The sequence below is a fragment of the Triturus cristatus genome, chromosome 6 (genome assembly GCF_964204655.1).
Source record: "Triturus cristatus chromosome 6, aTriCri1.1, whole genome shotgun sequence".
In the NCBI taxonomy this organism is placed as follows: domain Eukaryota; kingdom Metazoa; phylum Chordata; class Amphibia; order Caudata; family Salamandridae; genus Triturus; species Triturus cristatus.
This window is the reverse complement of record NC_140589.1, coordinates 22032082-22057143: the sequence shown is the minus strand read 5'-3', so window position 1 is coordinate 22057143 and position 25062 is coordinate 22032082. Positions and strand designations below refer to the sequence as shown.

Genomic DNA, 25062 nt, shown 5'->3' with positions numbered 1-25062 from the left:
GAATCCATTTACAATAGGTGACTTAAAGAAGGGTTGGTCTGGCACGCTGAGGAAAGCAGACAAATACCCTTTCAGGGTGCCCCAAGAAAGGGCCCTTCTGGGCAAGGGTCAAAATAAAGAGTAACATTTTGGAAAGGAAAGCTGAAAGAGGGCAGACAGGCTTTACTGTACAATATATTACACATTTCTTCCACCGGCAGGCATATACTGTCTAAGTGGAGGGATGCCTGGCTGCCAGAATAACATTGCAAATTTCAGGAGGAAGGTCAAAAGCTGTCAACTGACGTCGCTCATTCTCCACGCAAGAAGGCGTAGAGTTGACAGTTGGGTGAAGGACCCACCTCCGCTGCTGCGACAGAAGATCCTCCTGAAGGGGCAGCCTAATTGGAAGATCGTTGCTCATTTGCAGAAGCTCAGGATACCAAATGCTCCATGCCCAATACAGAGCCACAACGATAACTTGGTCCCAGTCATTGCTGATCTTCTTGAGAACGCTGGGCAGGAGTGGTATGGGCTGAAAGGCGTACAGGAGGCCTGAGCTCCACTTGAGACGAAAAGCATCTCCGAGCAAGAGCTGCCTTGGAAACTCCAACGCACAAAACTGCAGACATTGCGCATTCTCCGTATGGACATGTCAGTTGTGATCCGCTAAACACAAGGGAATGATGGACGGAGCGCTGAAACTTTTCAGACACTCACACACAGTCGCAGATCTGGGTTGAATCCATCATTCTTTAACTCACTTCGCCACCTCAGTTCAGACCCAGCTATATGCAAATCAAGCTTGACCCTGTGCCTAGTGGGAACAGTCCAGCCCAAACTGCCAAGCCAGGTCTTCCCTGAACCGGAAATGGCATCCTGGGACCGGTTTCTGGGTAACACCCTTCATCAATAAGGCTAGCTTGAATCCAGTGGCAAAGTGAGCAAGGGACCCACGTCTGGGCATACCTTGCCAACTTCGGGCGAAAAAGCTGTGATCCGCTAGGCATCAACGGCTGAGTTTTTCCGCCCTGGTGTTCAGAGAACCTGCCTGGTGTTGAACCCCCAGGAACATACCCTGCTGTTCCAGCCATGTCAAGGAATGTAGGGCCTCTTGACAAAGGGTCCACGATCCCATCCTGCCCAGTTTATTGCAGAAACACATGGCAATGGTGTTGTAGATGAACACCTGCACTAGCCTTCCTTTGGAGGGTAAAAGGCTTTCAATGTCAATCGGGTCGCAAAGAGCTCCAGCATGCTGATGTGGAGTCCGGATTCAGCAGAGATGAGTCTTCTCTGATTTCCACCTCTCCCAGGAGTGATGTATCTGTCACTAGTGAGATTGGTTGGGGAAAGGAGAGTGGTCGGCCTCTGACCCAATTGCAGTTCATCAGTCACCACTGCAGGTTTTGTGCCGTACCCTCTGAGATCTGGACCATGTCAGGAGAGTCCTCAGATGCTGCGCCCACTGGAACTTCAGGTTCCACTGCAAAGCTTGCATATGCCATCTGGCATGCATAACCAGCAGGGTGCAACGAGGCCACGAGGCCTAGCAACCTCAGTCAGTCTCACCAAAACACAGGATAGAGGCAAAACATCGGCATCATAGCCTGCATGTCAAAGGCTGAATATTCGGGACACGCCGCTCGGGAGGCTAAGCCTGAAACTGCACTGTGTCCAGAACAGCTACGATGAAAGGAAGCGACTTTGGCATGCAAGTGCAGAAGGTTCCTCATACTTTGGAGGTTGGTGTCGACAGCCTGAGTTGAGATCACCTTTAATAGCCAGTCGTTGAGACAGGTGGGAGGGGAGGGGAGAAAGACTGACCCCCTGATATGCGCAGATGATCTGCGAACAGCGCCATCACCATGGGGAACACCTGGGGTGCGCTGATAAGGCCAAAGTGGAGCACGGTGAACTGAAAATGCTCGTGCCCTACGATAAACGGCAGGTAGTGCTTATGGGCGGTAGGGCTGTGGACTTAGACTGACCGGATCTCTGGCCTCACGAACAACGTGGTCAGAATGAACTACAACCACGCAGGGGTTGCTGAATTGGTTCGGCTTGGAACCTGGGGTATGGCTGGCATGGCTGAAAGCTCCTTATGTTGCCAATAAAGAGACTGGGTGGTGCGGCCAAAGAGAGGCCCAAGGACTTGGCTGTAGCCCACAAGTCCTTATTGCAATCCAGTGCCGTGTCTGCCTTGTCTGCGAACAGATGGGTACCATCAAAGGGCATTCGCATGAGCAAGGTCTAGGCATCCCCAGAAAAGCCAAATGTTCAGCCAGGCGAGGTGTCTGACCACCACCGTACATGAAACTGTTCTGCCCAGCGAGTCGGCTGTGCCTAGAAAACATTGAATGGCACACTTTTCTGCATCTCTCCCAGCTGACACTGCTTGAGAAAGGACAGCCTGGGCCTCCTCCAGGACTTGCGGCAGCACTTCTGCAACAGTTTCCCACAGAGTGAGAGAGTAGAGGCCCAATAAGCATGCAGTGGGCACCGACAGCAAGGTAAGGCTGGTGATAGAATTTTTTTTGCCCAAACTATCCAACCTCTTGGATTCTCTCTCCGGGGGAGAGAAAGGCAAGGCGCCCTGAGAGGTAGAGGCCTGGACTACCAAGCTCTCAGAGGTAGGGTGGGCGGTGAAGAATTGGGGGGGGTCGAAGCAGGGCTATGGCGGCAGGCAATTGTCCTATTCACAGGAGTCCCTGTCCTGGGCTTGGACCAAGTTCCCAGAAGGACATCCGTGAGAGTTTCATTACAGGAGTAAGAGTTCCATAAAGGAAGCTCCTGGCTGTAGGGGGCGAAAGCATGCCAGTATCTAGAGAGTATCCAGTCCACTAACCTCACCCATTTCTTCATTCCAGGCCATTTCCTCTTCAGGTTGGTATTCTAAAGGGTCCAGCGACCCCTCCAAATCTTCTCCCACTCTTGGCTCTCCAGAATAGGGCTGAAGAAACTACCTAGGACCTGGAGGTCCTGTTGGCATCGGTCGACAGTACCAGCTCCAGATAGTCAGGGATTAGAACAGGGCTTGCGCCGCCAGATTGCACCAGCGGCGTAGGTCGCAATGGTATGCTCGGTGCAGAGTCTGATCCATTCCTGGATCCATAGGGGGATGCCGGGGCTAAAACCACCGGCAGGGCACCTGACGGAGCCCCTCTGACCCCATGGGGCCTGAAGACGCATCGGTGGAGTCAGGCTGCCCAAAAATGAGGCGTATGGCCTAATAAAATCCTCAAAGTTGGGTGGGGTCGATACCGGCACCTGGGAAAATCAGGGAGGCACCGAGTCGACCCAGGCTCTGTTGAACTGAGCCTAGAATGTAGAGTCCCCTCCATTGGGTCAGCCGATCGACGGGGAGAAGTTGAATCAAGCTTTGACTTGCTGTGTTTTTTGTGCCTCTTACCCAAGTGTCACGACGATTTGGAGTGGGACAAAGAGGACTTGGGACTCCTGGAGTGGCACAGGGGCCTTCATTTCGCCAGGACCTCCGAGGAGTAGAACGACATGGTGTTGCCTGCTGGGCCGCAAGCAGCTTTAGGTAACACTCCCTCAAAGCCTTCGGTGCCATGGCCCAGCTGCTGGAGCACGACTTCGAGTCATGTTCGAGCTTTAGACACCAGAGACAAACCAGCAGGTCTGTCTCCGACATGATAGTGACAGGTGCTGCAAGGCTTGAAACCTGAAGTCTTCCTAGACATACATACACACCAAAAAGTCGACAAAAGGTCAAATAAAATCCTGTCGAAAAGAGACAAAGGGCATCTCTTCACGGATCAGCGTTTGACCGGTACGGCAAGAACAGAGCCGATGTCAGCGTGCCAAAGAGGTGCCTATATAGGTGACACGAACATCACTACCAGCGAGAAAGATGCAGACTATGTCACTCGGAGCTGACCGACGCCATCTAACAGCACACAGGGTTATTGCCAGAAGAAAAATCTTCCTTATTCAGTACAACACCTGGGAAATTCAAAGGTAAGTTATCTGCGTATAGATGCCCATCAGATATATATATTTATTCATTGTTTTCTCTGATACAACGTTCTCCACAATATCCAATTTGTTTAAAAAAAAAATTTTTTAAAAACACTGGTCTGTACCTGTTCCACTGGAGGAGGTCTGAATAAAATCTGAGCTGCTGTCACTTGAAGGAGATGTCTGATGGGCTGAGTGCACCTGGATAGCCTGAAGAGGAACTGGCTGACCCATGGGGCCTCCTGTAGAGGATGTCCGACATCAAGGAAAGAGAAAACAATGGAGAGAAGACAGGAAAAACTTACTGCCTTTACACAATACCCTCATGTAATCATTTAGCAGTATTACCACAACACACCACGGGCGAAAACACACTTACATGGTACTAAAGCAACCCAGCTTTCAATTACTTTCAGTTGTACTCTGTTATAGCAGCTAAAACAGTGGATGGTGGGTCATACAGCAATAAGAAAAAGAACTGCTGTCTGTACTTCGAGGCATGTAGGGAAAAGCACTACCGCTAGCATGTGGAACATTTAATAAGAAAGCGGTTTAAAACTGGTCCATGTAATAGCAGTTGTATGCTCTAAAAAGGCATCAAATTAAACATAGTATTTAGAGAACATCCAAATGCTCTTTTGTAAAGCGGACAAAATGAAGCGCAAAGGTTTGTAGTGTGAAAAGCTGCACGGTCTCCTTAGGCTAGGTAGGCCAATCTGTCCCAGAGGGCACCATGGGTGATGAAAAGTACTAAAGGCAATAGAGCAAACTTGACCCGAAGGTTTTAGAACACTTTACATGAGCACCAGTTGCATTACACAAAGACAAATTGTGTAGCCACTGGGAGATTAGGTGATTTGATAAGCATCACAGGATGTTGAACCGACGCAGGGTCTTGAACCTGGTTTCCCCCTTCCAAAGTCAGCAGCTCTGACCCAAACACCACATCTTCATCTCTTTTAAATCATAAGCACCACATTGTCCCATCGATGAGTGGGATACAGAGCATTTAACAAAATAAAATATACTTTATCTAGAAAAGCAATTTTATTATTCTTAAAATTAAAAACAATTTACCATCCTATTAACCCCTTGCATGCCCGCCCCTTTCCCCGCCCAGTGCCGCGCTTTTTATTAGCGGGCGGAGTTCATGACGAGCTGGACTCGTCATGGGCACAGCGCCACCGCAGCCCATGACGAGTCCAGCTCGTCATGGGCACTGAAGGGGTTAAAAGCTATATTGGTAAATATTTATTTTCAGGTCATTAAAAAAAAAAAAAAAAAAAGCTGAAAAGTGAGAAAATAAGGACAATGTAGTTTGACACTGTTCCTTTTGCTAAAAAGGCAAATACAGAGGCTAACCAGTGTGTTTAAGGGACTGCTTAATCTGCTTTACAGTTTAAATAGTGTTTGGAAAGAGTATTTAGCACTAGTTTTTGGCTAGAAAAGTGATTTACGTGCAAGAAAAGTAGGATTTTTGGTAGCTTTAGATTTTGGAACTTACCTTCAGGGCTGAACAGGAACCACACAGTGTGGATTCAGCCCGTCTGTATCCAAGGAGATTCTGACTTCAGGAGCACCTTTCTGCCCCGTGCCCACCAGTCTGCTTTACTGATGGGCTCCTCAAGCAGCAGCCTTCAGCCCTCCCCTCACACCTGCACTGGCTCTTATGTTTGTGGAGGGAAGCCCAAGACAGACACCTCCATTTTGGAGCCCCAGCTTCTGAGCCATAAACTGTCCAGTGAACAAAGACAGTGGTAAGTAACAGACTTTGTGCTGTCGGTTTTCAAAGTTTTAAACTGTTCTTTTCCTCTACATGTGACTTTTTAAATGTATCTCTTGGTTTCTGTGCCATTTGTAATTCTAAAAGGAAAATGCTACTTACCAGTATGCATCTGTTCTTGGCTTGCAGAGCTGCAGATCCACACACTTAGCATTAGATCGCCATCTGGCGTTGGGCTCGGATGCTTGCACCTTGTTGTCATGGAAGAAGTCTTTGTAGTCACGAGATAGGGGACTCCTCCCTTGGATGATAGTGCGCATGGGGATCGACTCCATCCTCAGATTGTTTTTCGCCATGATGGGAAATGGAGTTAGTAGAAAAGAAAGATGTCCATGTGTGTATATCTAAGTAAGATAGAACTGGAACAGATACAGGTCCCGGGGAGGTGGGTGGGCATGTGTGGATCTGCAGCTCTACATCCCAAGAACAGATGCATACTGGTAAGCAGCATTTTCCGTTCGTAGGCATATGAGCTGCAGATCACACACTTAGCATAGACTGTACAGCAGTGTCTCCCCTAGCGGTGGTCACCTGTATCGGTTGCAGTAGTTTGAAAGTTTTAAGAACAGCTTGGCCTACAGAAGCTTGTTGCTTGGCTTGCACGTCAACACAATAGTGTTTAGTGAAGGTGTGTGTGGTAGACCATGTCGCTGCTTTACAAATTTCCTCTAGGGGAATGTTCCCTAAGAAAGCCATGGAAGCCCCTAGTTTGCGTGTGGTGGAATTGGCAATGTGCGTTTAGCCTTTTGGTAGCATATTTGGATACATTTAACAATCCACCGTGCAATCCCATCTTTGGAGATGGGTTACCTTTATGAGGTGGGGAGAAAGCTAGAAACAATGGTTTTGTCTAGCGAAAGGATTTAGTTCTGTCAATGTAATAAAGTAGGGCTCTTTTGACTCCTAGCTTGTGAAGAGCTCTCTCTACTTCGGAGTCTGGGTTTTGAAGAAACACCGGTAGCTCTACTGATTGGTTAAGGTGAAATGCAGAGATTACTTTAGGAAGGAATTTTGGATTTATTCTGAGAACCACTTTTGTTAAGATGTATTTGTGAGAAGGGTTCTTGTATGGTTAAAGCCTGGATCTCACTCATCCTTCTGAGAGAGGGGATTGCAATAAGGAAAGCTACTTTCCATGTGAGTAACTGAAGTTCAGAGGTTCAAATGGGGGTCCCATGAGCCTAGTAAGTATAATATTGCGATTCCATACCGTAGAGGGTGGTAATCTGGGAGGAATGATCCTTTTAAGGCCCACCATAAAGGCTTTAATTGCTGGGACCCTAAAAAGTGACAAGTGTTGTCTGTTTAGTAAGTAAGCAGCAAGTGCTGGTAGATGTAGACGAGTGAATGAGTATGCTAAATTACATCTTTGCAAATGTAGTAAGTAGCAAATGATGTTCTGAATGGACGCATCCAGTGGATTGATATGATCGTTAGTGCAGTAAATGGCAAATCTCTTCCATTTTCCTGCATAGCAAGCTCTGGTGGTAGGGTGCCTGGCTTCTTTAATGATGTTCATACAGTCCAGTTGAAGGTTAAGATAACCTAATTCTAGGACTTCAGGAGCCAGATCGCCAGATTCATTTGAGTTGGATCGGGGTGCCTCATCTCTCCATGGATCTGCGTTAGTAGTGATGGGGAGAGGCGTAGTTTTTGGTGTGGGACTAGTGAGTTCCAACAGTGTTGTGAACCACGGTTGGTGTGCCCATGTGGGAGCCACTAGGATCATTTTTTAGAGACTCTTGTCGGAGCTTGCGTACCACTAGTGGAATCAGTGGGAGTGGCGGAAAAGCGTACGTAAATCTGCCTGACCAGTTGATCCACATCGCATTGCCCTTGGAAAGCGGGTGTGGAAACCTGGCGGCGAAGGCTGGGTATTTTGCGTTTTCATGTGTGGCAAACAGATCTATGTCTGGTCGGCCCCACATCTGGAAAAATAGTAGAAGAACTTGCAGATGTAGTTCCCATTCGTAAATCTGTTGTGTCTGTCGACTTAACAGATCCGCAATCCGATTGTGAACTCCTGGAAGGTGTTCTGCAAGCAGGTATATGTTTTGTGGGATGGCCCACCTCCAGATGTTCTGTGCTAGCTGAGACAGCTGTAGAGAATGTGTGCCTCCTTGTTTTTGTATGTAATACATGGCTGTCATGTTCGTCCGGATGAGGACAGCATTGTTCTGTACATGGAGTTGGAATGATTGGATCTCGGATAGTCTTTTTTGATCAAAAAGAGGCGCAGGCTGGGCAGCTGGACTCGTCCTGTTCTGGCGAGAGGCACAGGTTGCAGACCTTATGATGGTCACTGTGTGGAAACTTCGCTCCACACTGGGGGCATTTATTTGAACGGCTTCCTTTCCATGAGTCATAGGCCTTACGGAGTAGATAGGCCCAGCGGCCCGCGTCGACTGGAATCGAAGCAGCAAAAGGCGCGGCGAAGATTTCGATGTTCAAAGTCAATCCAAAGAGTTTGAGGAAGTTTTGCAGGTCGAAAAAGTTTGAAGGTTGCATCCGAACCCAATGGTGGAAAAAAACAATCTGAGGATGGAGTCGATGCCCATGCGCACTATCGTACAAGGGAGGAGTCACCTATCTCGTGACTACAAAGACTTCTTCCAGAACAAGGTGCAAGCATCCGAGTCCAACACCAGATGGCGATCTACTGCCAAGTGTGTGATCTGCAGCTCAAATGCCTCGAACCTGCTGTTTTCTTCTAACCATGACTGTTTACATTTCTATCCTGGTTTTTGCCCTATTCTGTGTTAAGGCCTCTAGAAGGCATCCAACCCCCTTCAAATAAACTAAAGGACCAAATCTACCCCATACCCCTAACCAGTGTGTGAGAAAGTGCCATCTTTCTTGCATGGTATGCCCCCACTTTTTGCTAAATTGCTGAATGTACTTCGATTGAGTGTACCCTGGGTTCCTGCCAATCAGGTGCCCAGGGCCTATGTTCCTTCCTTAAACCACACAAACTCCAGATTGGCAAACCCTAGCCACATGTCAGCCCCTAGTAAATGGTACCCTAGGTACCCAGGGCCTTGTGGCCAGGGAAGGCCTCTAAGGGCTGCAGCACTCATTGTGCCACCCTCAGAGGCCCTGTACCCTTACACACACACTGCCCTTGCAGGCTGAGTGTCTGGGTGCAGGACAAAACAAAGAGTCGACATGGCACACATCACTGTGTACCATGCCCATCACCTACACTGCCAAGGCATATGTCAGCCACCCCTCTAGCTGGGTGCATTACGCCTATGGTGTGGGCACAGGAGCAGGAGCCCTGTGCCCCTACAGTACCCGGGTCCATTCCTGGGCACTGTAAGTGCAGTGCTGTCATTTAAAAGTACATGGTGCTGAGAGCTTGTCAAACACGAGCTCCACAGCACCATATTGGCAACACTGAAGCCTGGGAAGTTTGGTATCAAACTTCTCAGCACATTGAACCCACACTGATGCCAGTGTAGGATTTAATGTACTAAGCACCCCAGAGGGCATCTTAGAGATGCCCCCTTACAGCTAACTTACAATCCACGTCTGCTCTGAGGCTGCCCAGGCTGCCACACAGCAGACACGTTGCTGGACCCCTGGGTGGGAGAGCCCCTGCTCTCCCGGGCCTGCAACAATGCACATCCTGGGTGAGGTGAGAAATCTCCTCCCCCAGGATGAGCAAAGGGAAGCTTCAAAGGCAGGCCGCCATTTGGAGTTTCCCCAGGCCACTGCAACCCCCCACTCTGGCGGGAAGCTTGGCCGGAAACCCCATACAAGGACAGGGGATGTGCCAGCCTGCCCACCCCACCCCTCAGGTGGGGGAGGCGAGGAAGCACATCTCCGGGCTATCGCCATCTTGAAGATGGGAGGCCCTACCCTATCAGGATTAGGCTACTGCCCCCCTCCCACAGGAGAGAGGCAGGATAGGCGGTGTACCCACCCCAGGACAAGGACCCATTGGTCCCTGGCCTTCACCTACCTGTAACGCCCCTAAATCTAGTATTTAGGGGCACCCTGAACCTTCCTTCCGGAGATTCCAGATAGAAAATTACAAGAAGAGCAAGAAGAACAAAGACCTGCCCTGCAGCTGCAGCTGCTAAAAAGAGAAGAAGACACCAACTGCTTAGGCCCCAGCCCTACCGGCCTGTCGACTCTCGAACCTGCACCAGCGCGGCATCTCTCGTGGCCAGCAACCTCACCAACCCCGGAGGACCTGGCTACCTTTTGGCTCTAAGCCCCTGGAACTCCCATGAGTAGAGGCTCTACTCAAGAAACCTATTTTTAACCCCTGGCAGCAGCCCGGAACCGCGGACCCAACACACTCTGCACCAGCCAAGCCTGGCCAGTGCCGGAGTGGACAAAGACCCTGAGGACGACCCCACTGCGACTGTGACCCCGAGTCCGGCACCCAAGGACCCCCCTCGACATCCCGGAGGAAGCCTGCAGCCTCAGAACCAAGTGCCACCCCAACCGCGATCAACCAGAGGGTAAGATTCCCGACGTCAAAAGGCACCCCTGCACCCGGCGCCCTGCGGCCCCCTGTGCCCAATCCCGGGGTACCCACCTAACCTACAACTACCCAACTTACCTCTCGAAGTGGTGGTGGCACCTGAAACATCCTCGTCCCCGAGCCTGCAGCCTTTTTCCAAACCGGAACATTCCCATTGATTTCCATTGAGCGCCCGAAGGCTCAAAAGCACCCTGCACCCAGTCGCCCGAGTGGCCCTGGCAGTGCCCTCTCTACACTAACCTACTTCCCCACTTGCCCTGAGTAAGTGACCAGGAGCCCAGCTCCCACAGCCGCGTGGCTTGCCAGACAGCAGCCACCAACCAAGGCCCCCCTATCCCTCATAGGATAACATTGGGCCTAACTCTCTCTGCACCCGGCCGTCCTGAAACCGCTGAGGGTGAACCAACTGTACCTACCTGACACTGGGGGACCCCTGAGTCCATGCCCGGAATTTCAACTCTGCCAGTCGAGTACTTACCCTTAAACCGCTAACTTCATTTTCCTCATAGGGTAACATTGACTGGCTTTTTCTTCAAAAATCTTCTAAGTGTGAACTTTTCAAAACTGCAAAAATTCACCAAAAATCAGCCAAGTGACAAAAACGAATTTACTCACCTGCTCCTAGGTGAGCTCCCAGTGCTGTATCTTGGTGCCCAGCCCTGACCCTGAAAAGTGTTCACAGCTATACTTACCTCTAACTCATTTTTCTCCCATAGGAAACCATTGTCTGCTTTTCTGTGAAATTTCTTCTAAGTGTCTATTTTTGCAAATTTGAAATATTCTTTTAAAATCGTACCATTTCTGCAAACGAAATTACTTACCTGTTTTTGATAAGGACCCCAGTCCTGGGTCTAGGTACCCAGTCCTGGATTACTAAAGTAACGATAAAGTACTCTACCTGCAATTTGAATTTCTTGCCATAGAGATCCATTGAATGTTTTCTTTGAAATATTTTCAAAGTGCTAACTTTTGAAATAGCTAAATATTATTTAAAAATCATTACAGTTATTAAGTCGACTTTCATCACTTGATTCTGAATACTGACCCAAGGCTGGTTCTAGGAGCCAGACCTGGAATTCCAAAAGTAATCTGAAAAGTAATTTATTACAAATAACCTGAATTTACCATTGAGCTCAATGCATTGTTATGTTTAGGAAATAGGATTGTTTATTGCAACCAACTGTGACTGTTTACACAAATTTATTGCTTAAGACAAAAGTATTTATATTCAACCTCTCATTCTGAGAAAGTATATTTTTACCCCCTTTGTGGTTCTAAAAATAAAACAAGCATATATTTTATATATATCAACCATTGGCCTAGAGTTCAGTTATTGAGTGTGTGAAACCATTTGCTGAGTGTGTACAATAAATGCTTTACACTGTCCTCTGGTACTGCCTTACTGCTCGACCAAGCTACCACTTTTGAGAGTAAGGTCATACCTAACTTTGACCTCTATCAGCCTCTGGGGGACTGTGGACTCTGTACACCCTGTACCTATTAGGGAACAGTATATACAGAGCCACTTTCTCACACAGTGTACAACAAGACTGCTTAATCTGCTTTGTGGTTTAAATTGGGTTTGGAAAGTATGTAGTGCTTGTTTTTGGCTAGAAAAAGTGATTTGGTGAAGTGCGAGAAAACCAGGATTTGTAGTGGCTTTAGATTTGGGCCATGCCTGCAGGATTGAACAGGAACTACAAAAAGTGGATTCAGACAGTCTGTATCCAAGGAGATTTTGACTTCAGGAGCACCTCCCTGCCCTCCTGCACGTGCTTAAGGCCACATGTATAATCGGATTACTGGTTGTTGCATCTGTGCTCTGACAGCCTCCTAGGGCTAGGGTTTCAATTGAACCTAGGGTTTCGGGTCCGAGCTCAGATTGGTTCCTAGGGGTAGGGTTCGACTGGACTTCGTGGTTAGGGTTTGAGATCTGACTGGCTGATAGGTGTAGAGTTCTGATTGGTGCCTAGGGCTAGGGTTTCTATTGGACTTAGGGTTTGGGTTTTGATTGGCTAATAGTGCAAGGGCGGTGATTGGTTGATAAGGTCAGGTCTCTCAAGGGTACTAAGGTTTGGTGCTAAGGTACTGACTGGGTAGGGTTAGGATTTAGATTGGATGGAGGTCACCTGACCTAGGGTTATTTAACATTAGGGATCAAGGCTTTGTAAGAAAGTTTCCAAACTGAAATGACCACGTGATGCAATTCTGTAAGGATTTCCTATTTTGTATGTTATCTTCATTGTTTTCATAGGTGGAACCTGGACCCAAGGAATCACACAGCTTTATAGACATACAAGAGTTTACTTAATACAAATTGCTTTAAAATGTAGAAGGGGCATTTTATGTAACATAGCAAAGGAAAAGAGGGAGAAACAGTAAGAGGAGAAAGAGGTCCAGGTTGGACAGACAATACAAAGGTGAAATAATAAATGTTAACTTGCAGTCCTGATTCTGCACTGCAGGACTTTCATTGAGAGTGCTAGAGCAGATTTATTAATTACAATTAATGCTAGTTTAGGTTAGCATAAAAAGACTGCAATATAAATTAACTGTTTTCTCTGCTTGCACTGACAGCTGAAGTGGCTTTTCAAAGTTTCATGAAAAGTTTATGTGCATGTTTTTCGCTCTTCTGTGTTAGAATTCATTCTGTGGAGAAGCTTCTCGTACTGCATCTAGCTTTGGAGGAAGCCATGGTGGAGATGTTCACAAACAGTTGCAAATAATCATGGCTGTTGCCTGCAGCGACAACTGAATGTTAATTTATTTAAATGGTTTACTGGCCTAGCAGTGCAATGCAATTTCCCCTGTATGTTGGTTAAAGTGGGATCTTTAATTATGACTTACTGGTCCCTGGGCTAGTTTGTTTTATGTAACACCATTTCAACAATGTTTTTCGGTTTATGTCATATAACTTTATTAGTTCAGCCCACGGTGCTACCATGCTGAGTGCGGACTTCTACTCCTCAGAATCTAGAACATTTGCCTCACTTATTATGTATGCTAGACCTTTCCTTGCTTTTATACGGAGCAGTCTACATTTCAAACTCTTATAGAATCCGTACTTAGAATCATTTTGATTCTAGCTATTGATTTATTTCTGACCTTATGTTGAAACCTCACTTATTATGAACTGACTTAATCTGACTACATTTTTTGCTTTCTGGAATGATTCTTAATTTTGAATAACCCTTCCCAGTACTACGTGAATTTATTTCCTTTGGGTCATAGTCTTTTGGGACTCATGTGGCTCCGGAACTGGATATCAGCCCTTTAGCATTTTAGTGGGGCAAAGCACCGACAGATTGGTCATACTGAAAGTGAGTAAATGGCAAATTGAGCCAAATGTGTGTACATTTTGGTGCTAAAATTAAATTTGCACTCCAAAATATATCAGGTGTTAGGGAATCCTGGAATCGCATGGATTAATGCAGGTACACCAGCAGCGGTAGTACATAGAGGTACCAGACCTGCTGATGCTTTCAGGAGTTGCATTACATGAGTAAATGGACTTTTGATAAGTTAGCTGTCAGCTTGGCAAGACGGTCGTGTGTGGTTTGTGGCAGCGGATCTGTTGTCTTGAGATGTGATCTGGAGGGAATATTTGTTTGTGATGAAAGCAAATTGCATAGTTTTAAGGCAGTGGTGTTTATGTTCAGTGTTGAACATTCGTTAACTTTGTTGCATTGTAATGTTTTCCTCTAATTACTGAAGATGTTTAATTAGGATTTTGATGAAGAGATGAGTAATTTATTCATGTACAAAGGTTTATGGATGTATAAGGTTTACAGAGTTATGGAAAACCGAGAACGATAAAATATTCAGGTTGTCTACTAAAAAGGCAAGTGGCGTCACTACAAGTTATAGGCTGAAGTTCTTAAAAGTCTAGCTGTGTATAAACTGATCTGTATTTCCCATGCTCAAAGAAACCACTGTACCCAAACATGGACTCAGAGGTGGGTTACCGCTAGTTGAGAGCCTCTCATAGCATAATTGAAAGCACAAATTGTTTCACCATTCTGTGGCGAGTTTGAGTTCCACCCCATTTCCTGGTAAGATAGAAAAGGTATGTGTTTTTTGGCTTACGTATTGCATTTCAAGTCTCCTAAACTGTATTTTCATTGGTTAGATTAGGATTGTGTTGTGAGTAGAGTTGAAATATAATGGAGAGTTTGAATAAACCAAAAAATCCTGCTAACAGAGGAGATTCTCCACCCCTCACTGGTAACCCTGCCCACAAGATGCTGATGATCATGGTTACATAGATGTTTGTGGCTTAAAGAATGGAATACAATTACACCAGACAACAAAAAGTTAGTTTACTGAGTATGGTACATTTGAAGTGGAAAACAAATTAGAATTTGAAGTGTGTCATGTTTTAGATGAAGCTGCAGCCTAGAGCTATGCAGTCTGAAGCTTTTAATGAGTTAGCCTATGTGTTGAACGAGACAGCACAAAAAATGCCTAAAAGGGCAAATTGGTTAGGCTTTTACCCATGAGATTGGTGTGAGACTGTATTTACAGAAGAAATCATGAAGGCAGAAAGTGTTCGAAACCACAGGTGCTTTTCCTGCCATTACTAATAAAACAGATAAGAAAACTAAAAAGGACAAAAATGAGAACAATAAAGAGAAAAGACAGATAGGTTGAGCTTATGGCTATATTGTGGACTAAAGCAAGACCACAGTATAGTGAGTAATGTGTAAACTAGTGCAGGAAAGCAAAGTGTCAGGCTAAATGAGGCGGCGTCTCGTTCATCCTCACATAGTGAGATGAGAAAAGTGAAAATTGATACTTTGTCTCCAAGGAGATTTGAAATTAATGGCTTTAAGACAATTTCAAATTAAATAGACATTTTATATTTAACTAGAGAAGTAGGAAAACTTGCTCAAACATTTGAGAAATTACAGGAATTGGCTAGAGACAGGAAGTAGATCCTAGATAAAAGAAAATGTGAGAGTCCCAAGATACGGAAGTCTGTAAACTAATGAATGAATCCGAATTTTAATATTTGCAAAATACTCTTGCTGTGTTGGGGCCCGACCCAGGGAAGTAGGGCACAAACACGGTATGTTGCGACTAGCAGGACCTCTATTCAACCATCTGTCTCACAGACCCTTTATCCCTCTCCCTGGAGTCATATCACTTCCGGCCGTGACCCTACAGCCCATTACTCTGTGTGTAAGTGCATTACTCCACACTACGAATCACCCCCCTCCCCATTTTAACCTTAGACTCCGGTTGTCTTCCCAAATTTACATCTCCTCGATCAATCGTTGAGGTCAGATTACTTGGTGACCGAGCATGTGACCACATTGTGTTTGTTGCATTGGTGGGGTTTTCTTTAACCCCTTGCTCATCCTCGCTCTTTTGAGGTGCTTGTCCCCGAGTGATCCACTGGTTGGTCTGAAGTGGGACGCATTTCCTAGGATGGACTTCAGGGTCGGTTCGCTGTGATAATGCTTCCCTTCCATTCAGTCATCTGTAACAGCTCTATCATTGGGGATGTCTTCTTTCCTTTTTTGATTGACCATCACCTAGTCACCTTCAACTGGGAGCGTTTCCTGCTTCTGCCGCTTGAAGTCAGCGTAGGTCTTTTTTCTTTGTTCTCTGATGGTGGCCTTAAACTTGTCGATGTCTGTGGTACAAGTTGCTGTCTATCGTGGGAGCTTGGTTCTCGCAGAACGGCCAAACATGAGCGGTGGGGCTAGCTCTTGGCCTGGATTGTGGGTTGGCTCAATAGGCGCACATAACTTTCTAGATTATCACAACTTCTCAGTTGGATTGCCACACAGTTCTTTTGAGTCATTCTGCTAGTCCATTGATCCATGACCATAATGGCATTATCGGCAGTGTACAAGGACTACGTGTGTTAATTAGTCTGAATTCTCTATTACTGAAGGGCAGACTGTTGTTCGACTAAGGTTTGCGGGAGTCCCAACGTTGCGAAGACGTCACCCAATATCCAGATTACTTTCTCAGCTCCAAATGAAGAGATTATCCTGACTAGAGGGAACCAGGAGTATTCGTCCACTAGTACTAGGAGGTATTGACCGATGAGTGGGCCTTAGAAGTAAACATCAACAAGGTCCCACAAGTTCTCTGGTAGATTTGACATTGTCAGCGCTAGTGACTTAGTTGTCAGGGACAGGCATGTGTACGGTCATATGTCTGCAGCTCTGCCTAACCAGGTCATTGTGTTTCAGGACCCACAGTCTCGCATAGGGCTCTTGTGATGGCCACTATTCCCTGACGTCCCTCATGTTCAAGTTTGATGGCTCTTTGGGGATTACAATTCATGACCCCCTTAGTAGGAGTCTTTCTTTGGTCACTGGTAGATCTTCCTGGATGTTGTGAACGCTCAGATTTCCATGGGGCCAACTACCCAGTCCATGCTGTGACGATTAGTGTTTGGCAAGTTTTAGGTCTCTGTTCTGTCACTGTGGCTATCTGGGGAATTTACAGCGTGGGGTTTTGTTCTTTCTCCAGCTTGTGGACAATTTTGTAGTTTTATTCCTTAAGGCAAATCCCCCATCTTTTAATCCTTGGGTGCAATTTTTGCTTTGGTGTTGCCGAAAATCATTAGTAGGGCCTAGTGGTCGGTTATGACTGAACCACTTGCTGTACAAGAATATGAATAAGCGATCGCAGGCCTCAGCTACTGCCGGGGTCTCCTTCTTTGGGCAGAGATTAGGCTCTGTGTGTCTGAGAGGCTTCTGCTGGTTTATGCTACCACATCATTGCACTTCTTTGTGTTTTGTGCAAGTAAAAGCATAACAGCTGCTTTTTCTATTGCTGTCTTGACTTCAAAAACTTTTCACACTCGGGTGACCATTTGAAGTCTATGGTTTGATTTGTCAGGTGTTGGAGTAGTGCATTAAAGGTAATGCAGTCTTATGTACCTGGCGTAGTAACTTGCCATGCTGCGGGAGGATCCCACCATGATTATGTCTTGTCAGTTTGGTAATGGTGAGAGCCTAGACTTTAGCTGGGTCTGGCGTCATTCCTTTCTCTGAAAATATGTGGCCAAAGAGTTTTAGGTTGGTTTTGTGAAACTCCTATTTCTCCGCATTTAGAGCGAGTCCTGCTTCTCAAAGTAGTTAACTTGCTCGATCGAGTGCCAAGTCATGCACCTCATTCGTCGCCCTCAAACACCAGTATGTCATCACTATAGTTTGATGTGTTTGGCACAGGCTGGATGATGTGACGAAAAGTCTCAAAATGTCTATGCCACTGAGGAGATTACAAGCTTAGTCACTTATACCAAAAACGTCCAATGTGTGTGGAGAATGTTATGATATAGTGGCATCGTTATTCTAGTTCTATTTCTTGGTACCCTTTATTCAGGTCAAGCTTAGAGAAGAGTTTCCCTCCATTCAGTTGTGTGATCATATCTGCTATGTGTTGGACAGGGTGTCGGTCTGGCTCAATGGCTTTGTTCGGCTGGTGCATGTCTGCAGATTTGCACCTCTCCACAGGGGGAGGCCTTTGGCAGTTTCAGTGATGTCCTCATTGATGTGTAGTTTTACACAGGCATCCATCAATTTTCCCATTCCACTGAATAGTGTGAGGAATTTGAGTCACCACTATACTGGAATGTATATGGTTGCTGATTGAGATCAGTCCCATTTCTGCTGCTGTGGAGAAGAGGAGGCGGCAAGCGCCTGGTACTTTCCCCTGTGCCACGTGTATGGTTGATTTAATGGTTGTCTTCTTGTGTGACACGGCTGTTTTGAAGAATCCTCAGCTGTGTAGTGGCTTGGATATGGCCCAGGTGTACACATGGACATCTGTTGCTTCAGGTTCAAGTTCTTTGAATTGGTTTAGCGACATTACATTGACGGACGTTCCACTGTCACTGATATTTCATGATTGTTTACTTGCAGGCGGACTAATAGGCACTTGCTTTCCACTCCTTTTGGTTTCACATGATGTATCGTATCCCCTTCAGGGTGCATGTCTGCTAATCCCAGGCAGGTTGCTGTAGCTAGACATAGGATGCTGGGCGCGGACGTCCGACTAGTACCTAGACTTAGGCAACCATTTCTTGACCCCACTGTGTGAAGGACAGAAACGTTCCTGTGCATTTCAAGGGTTTCTTTTCTGCACACATGTAAATGATCCAATGGGATTAGACTAGCTGAGGTTTGTATGGCAGGCTTGCGAATTTGTGTTTCCCTTACATTTACTGATATACCAGCTGCTTCATGAAGGAGGCTCTGCTGTGCTGATCTTATTAGATCGAAGTGCCCTTTCGACATTGTAGCCCATAAGGTTGTTTTGGGGGTCTTTTAAAAGCTGCACGGAAGTGATAGCTCATTGGATGCACTCGAACGTCCTGAAACTTAAAGCCAATAAGACAAATTATTCTGCTAGACAAACAGTTTGGGAATTTGGTCCCCCGAGGTGGCCAGAAACACAAGCCAGGCTGGTCCAAGCTTTAGGAGCAAGGTAGAAGGCACGACTGCTGAATCTATTTCTGCCTATAATGGGGCGGGGGGGGGGGGGGGGTGACAGCAGGAGTAAGCGGGGATATGTCTGCTAGGTTTGTAGAAGTTTGTGGTTGTTGAGGTATGAAGGGGCCAATCTGTAAGACGGTGTGTGTGAGGAGTTTGGAGAATGATAGCTTATGGATTGTGAGCCAGTGAAGCGGCGGTGCAGGGTGGGAGGTTGAGGGGGAGCCTGGCCGCTGGGTTTTGTATGGTATGAAGTAATGTTATGTGATGTGTATTTCTAAAGCCCACTATCACTCGTATCTTGGGTGCTGAGCAGATGTGTACCTAGCCCTGCCTGCGATAGGTTGGTTAATTGAATAGCCAGGTCTTCAGCTTTTTCAGGAATGAGAAGAGGCGGCTGTGATGTGCAGTAGGAGGCTATTCCACTCTTTAGTAGGTGAAGTAAGAGCATGCTTGTCCTCCTGACCTGGTTCTGTGTATGCACGAGATGCGAGTAGGAGTCCAGTGGAGGTGTCTGAGGAGGAAGGAGATGCAATTGTCTAGGTAGATTGGACCGGGGGGGGAGTGTGTGCGAGAGAGTGTGCGAGAGAGTGAGTGCGAGTGCGTGAGTGCGAGTGCGTAATGAGCACGTTTGTGTATCAGGAGCCAGTGGCGCTCCCTGAGGTGTGGTATTATGAGTTGTGTGGGAAGCAGAGGAAAAGTCTAGCTGCCAAGTTGTCGATGGTTAGTTGTTTACTGGTGAGTTGCTTGAGAAGCTCAGCGTAGAGGGTGTTGCTGTAGTTCAATTTGCTGGTGACTATGCCGTGAGTGATAGTTTTTCTAGTATTATTTGTGAGCCATTTGAAAATTGTCCTCTCCATCTTCAGGGTATGGAAGCAGATGCAGTGGCAGCGCTGACTTGTGCTGTCATGCCCAGTCTGATCTCGAGGATTATTCTGAGGTTCTTAACATGGAGTGGTTTAGAGTTCGTCTGGCCATCAGTTGAAATTCCATGGTGAAGTGTTCCTGCCGAAGCTCAGTAGTTTTGTCTTATTGATGTTGAGCTGGAGACAGCTGGCTTTCATTTAGTTAGCAACTTGGGTAATGTAGGCAGTGAACTTGTTTCTTGTGTTGGGGGTTTTGGCTGGGAGGGTAAAGGTTGCGTGTCATCAGTGTAGTGGAATATGTTGATGTTTGCGCGCATGACGTTGGCATGAGGATCATGTGTGTGTTGAAGAGGGCAGGGCTGAGCGATGAACCTTGAGGCACTCCGCAGACAAGTTTGTGGGTTTATGATAAGTAAGGTGCTAGGCTGACAGCCTTTGCTATGAGCAGATGCAGCGGCGAGCGGGGCCTTGGATGCCAGTCTTGTGCAGGTACCTGATGATTATGAGGTGCGAGTGTCAAATGCTGCAGAGATGTCAAGAAAAATGAGGGCTGCATAATCTCCTCTCAGGATCAAGCAAGTTGTCTGTAGTGGCGATGAATACGGTTTCTGAACTGTAGTTGGGCCTGAATCTGGACTGTATGGCATAAAGAAGCTGGTGGTTGCTGAGGTGGTCAGTGAGGCATTCCTTGATTAGTTTCTTTAAGACCGTTGCCAGGCATTGTAGGAGGGAGATGGGTGTGTAGTTGGAAAGCGCAGCTGGGTCAGCAGATGGTTTCTTAAGCAGGGGTATAACTGTGGCATGTTTCCAGGTGTACAGGAATGTGGCTGTGTCGATGGAGGTGTTGAGGATGGGTGTTAGTGCTTTGTTGGTCAGTAGGAGTACTTTAGTGAAGATGTGGTGGGGGGTGGGGGGGGGAAGGGTCAGATGAGACTGCTGAGTGAATTGTCTTCATGATAGAGGCGATTTAGATGGTGGTGACAGAAGGTCATGAGGTCAGCGTTCATTCTTCAATTGTGATGGGAAGTAGAGTTGGAAAGGTGACTTGGTCGTCCGTTTGAGGGCTGAAGTTACTGTGTAGAGAGGATATTTTGTTACAGAAGAATCCTGAGAGATTGCTGAAAATGTCTTGTGAGGGGGTGATTATGCTGGAGGCGCAGTGAAATCTTTGATAGTGAAGATTTACTTGCTGCTGTTTCGATGGAAACTGCTGTGTTTGTTGTTCCGTATCTGATGGTAGGGTTTTGGGCTGATTTGAAGAGGTCTTCATTTGTGGTGTCTTGCCTTGCTTCCCATTTGCGCTCCATCTGCTTGCAGCAGCGTTTTGTCAGTCTGAGTCCCTCTGTGTACCAACTAGCTAAGCTCTTGCCGTTTTGTTGTGTGGCAGGCCAAATCTTTAGGTTACATTTTGGCCTATTCAAAGTATTGTAGTGATTGCTGCATGCTAAGAAGAAAACGACCAAGGAGAAATTGATCATAGCTCAATCTAAGGTTTTACAGAAGGGTAGCCACCGTGGTTTTCAAACCCCTGGATTTGGTGCAGCGTTGGCGTTACTACACAAGAAAAGGGGCCTGGCTTCTACAAGGTGGAAATGGTGGCCCTTGAGGCAGAGGCTTTACTGACATGCCTACCCAAGAATATTAATAATACACATATGAGTGGGAAGACTGGTCACTGGGAAAAAACCCAAGATCGCAGGTTTAATACAAATATGCTTCAAATTAAGCCACAAACAGTTCCCCAAAATGCAGACTATGAATCAGATGTCACAAAATGGGATGGTACATTCAACTACTCCAGCCCTACAAGCCTGTATGCAGTACATCCAAAAACCAAGGCAGTTAAATGGCAATATGCCTTCAGCGTTAATCATGCAACAACCAACATAGAATAATATGCAGCCTTTCCAATAGTTTATTTTAGCAAAACCCTTATGTGTTCAACAATCTTTCACAATTTGCAGGTATACTCAGAGTTCTCACTGGACAGAGTTCGGCACTAGGATGGTGTCTGAGGGGCAGGTGGATAGCATACTTCCAAGGGGTAGCCCAGAATGACACGTTTGTGGAAATAGTACCATTTTTTAATAATACAGATGTTATATACTCCACTGTTGGACCGCTGGTTTATAACCTAGCGCTCTCGGGAAACAAAGTCTAAGTTTAGGCATTTCAAATAAATAAGTGACTAATAAGCGGTCAGTTAATGTCCCAGTAAAAAAAGGCTCCGCCGTAAGCGATTAGGAGTTCATAAATCAGTAAGACAAGTGCAGGTAATTTATTAGGATTGGACTTGCTTTGTAAACCCAACTCTAATATACAGTACACAGGATGGCATTGGTATTCAGACAATTTTAAGATAAAATTACAAGAGACAAGCGCTAAAAAGCTCCCAGTTTTACAGATGAAGGCTTCCCTCCAGACTTAAGACATACAATTTATGTTGACTATTTTTTAGGAAAAGAGACTGGATTGATCAAAAGTAGAGATCAATGTAAAACCAAATGCAGCATATCCTCGTTCTCCGCAGAAACAGCTTACTCATGAAGCAGAGCAGGGAACTGCACTGGTTATTGACAAAATGATTCAGAGGGGCACATTGACAGAAGTGTTAGGAATACCCTATAACTCTCTGATCATGGGTTTAAAAATATTTGGTGGAAAATGGAGGATAATACAGGAACTGTACAAAAATTATATAGTAGTTCCCTGCTGTCCCGTGGTCCCAAATCATACAGTAATATTGTTTCATATTCCAGAAGAAGCCCGATGGTTTACTGTGATTAATTTGTGTCAATCATTTCCCCCCTTCCTCTACATGAGGATACTGAAGATTTCTTTGTGTTCAAATTCTGTAACCGAATTGAGGTTTGGTGTGAGAAAGTGCCATCTTTCTTGCATGGTATGCCCCCACTTTTTGCTGAATGTACTTTGACTGAGTGTGCCCTGGACTCCTGCCAATCAGGTGCCCAGGGCCTATGTTCCTTCCCTAAAACAAACAAAACCCAAATTGGCAAACCCTGGCACATGTCAGCCCCAGGTAAATGATACTCTAGGTACCCAGGGCCTTGTGACCAGGGAAGGCCTCCAAGGGCTGCAGCACTCATTGTGCCTCCCTTAGAGACCCTGTACCCTTACACACACACACACACACTGCCTTTGCAGGATGAGTGTTTGGGTGCAAGACAAAAACAAAGTCGACATGACGCACATCCCTGTGTGCCATGCCCATCACCTACACTGCCATTGCATACATCAGCCACCCCTCTAGCTGGGTGCCTTATGCCAATGGTGTGGGCACAGGAGCAAGAGCCCTGTGCCCCTACAGTGCCCAGGTCCATCCCTGAGCCCTGTAAGTGCAGTGCTGCCATTTAAAGAGTACATAGTGCTGGGAGCTCGTCAAACACGAACTCCACAGCACCATAATGGCAACACTGAAGACTGAGAAGTTTGGTATCAAACTTCTCAGCACATTAAACCCACCCTGATGCCAGTGTGGGATTTAATGTACCAAGCACCCCAGAGGGCATCTTAGAGATGCCCCCTTAAACCTAACCGACCATCCACGTCAGCTCTGAGGCTGCCACACAGCAGACATGTTGCTGGACCCCTGGGTGGGAGAGCCCCTGCTCTCCTGGGCCTGCAACAATGCACATCCTGGGCGAGGTGCTAAATCTCCTCCCCCAGGATGGGCAGGTGGAAGCTTCAAAGGCATGCCGCCTCTGAGCTTCCCCAGGCCACTGCAACCCCCCACTCTGGCGGGAAGCTTTGGCCGGAAACCCCAAATAAGGACAGGGGATGTGCCAGCCTGCCAACCCCACCCCTCAGGTGGGGAGGCGAGGTGAAACACATTTCCGGGCTCTCGCCATCTTGAAGATGGGGAGCCCTACCCTATCAGGACTAGGCTACTGCCCCCCTCCCACAGGAGAGAGGCAGGATAGGGGGTGTACCCACCCCAGGACAGGGACCCATTGGTCCCTGCCCTTCACCTACCTGTAACGCCCCTAAATCTAGTATTTAGGGGCACCCTGAACCTTCTTTCCGCAGATTCCAGATTCAAAACTACAAAGAAGAGCAAGAAGAAAGAAGACCTGCCATGCAGCTGCTAAAAAGAGGAAGACACCAACTGCTTTGGCCCCAGCACTACCAGCCTGTCGACCCTCGAACCTGCTCCTGCACCAACCCGGCATCTCTTGTGGCCAGCAACCTCACAAACCCCGGAGGACCTGGCTACCTTTTGGCTCTAAGCCCCTGGGACTCCCATGAGTAGAGGCTCTACTCAAAACCTACCTCTAATCCCTGGCAGCAGCCTGGAACCGCAAACCCAGCACACTCTGCACCAGCCAAGCCTGGCCAGTGCCGGAGTGAACAAAGACCACGAGGATGACCCCGCGGCGACTGTGACCCCGAGTCCGGCACCCAAGGACCTTTCTCGACACTCCTGAAGAAGCCTGTAGCCTACCGCGATCAACAGAGGGTACGACTTCCCGACACCAAAAGGCACCCCTGCACGCGGCGCCCCACGGCCCCCTGTGCCCAATCCCGGGGTACCTACCTATTCTCCAACTACCCAACTTACCTCTCGAAGTGGTGGTGGCACCTGAAGAATCCTCATCCCTGAGCTTTCAGTCTTTTTCTATTGAACTCAATTGAGCGCCCGAAGGCTCAAAAGCACCCTGCACCCAGCTGTTTGAGTGGCCCTGGCAGTGAAAACTCTACACCTACCTACTTCCCCACTTGCCCTGAGTAAGTGACCAGGAGCACAGCCGCGTGGCTTGCCAGTCAGCAGCCACCAACCAATGCCCCCTATCCCTCATAGGATAACATTGGGCCTAACTCTCTCTGCACCCGGCCGCCCTAGCGTCGCTGAGGGTGAACCAACTGTACCTACCTGACCCTGGGGGACCCCGGAGTCTATGCCCAGAACCTCAACACTGCCAGTCGAGTACTTACCCTCAAACCGATAACTCTATTTTTCTCATAGGGTAACATTGACTGGCTTTTTCCTGAGATTTCTTCCAAGTGTGGACTTTTCAAATCTTAAAATATTCACCAAAAATCAGCCGAGTAACGAAAACGAAATTACTCACCTGCTCTTAGGTGAGCTCCCAGTGCTGGATCTTGGTGCCCAGCACTGACTCTGAAAAATACTTACAACTGTACTCACCCTTAACTCCATTTTCTTCCATAGGAAACCATTGACTGTTTTTCTGTGAAATTTCTTCTAAGTGTCAATTTCTGCAATCTTTAAATATTCTTTAAAAATCGTATAACATAACATCTGAAAACGTAATTACTTACCTGTTTTGGATAAAGGTCCCAGTACTGAGTCTAGGCACCCAGTACTGGATTACAAAAGTAACGAGAACATACTGTACCTGCCACTTGAAATAACTTCCATAGGGAATCATTGACTGTTTTCTTTCAAATATTTTCAAAGTGTCAACTTTTAAAATAGCTATATATTGTTTAAAAATCATCACAGTAATTAAGTCGACT

The 25062-nt window shown here is 46.8% G+C and overlaps 1 protein-coding gene across 2 annotated transcripts in view; it reads right to left on the bottom strand.

The window, feature by feature from the left end:
- The window catches only part of SRF (serum response factor), a 404589-nt gene that overhangs the window by 121531 nt on the left and 257996 nt on the right, over positions 1-25062 (bottom strand). For both annotated transcript variants that reach the window (XM_085610157.1, XM_085610158.1), the window contains one exon: positions 4089-4205. In XM_085610157.1, coding sequence (XP_085466283.1) covers positions 4089-4205 — 117 coding nt within the window. The remainder of the gene's footprint in view (positions 1-4088; positions 4206-25062) is intronic.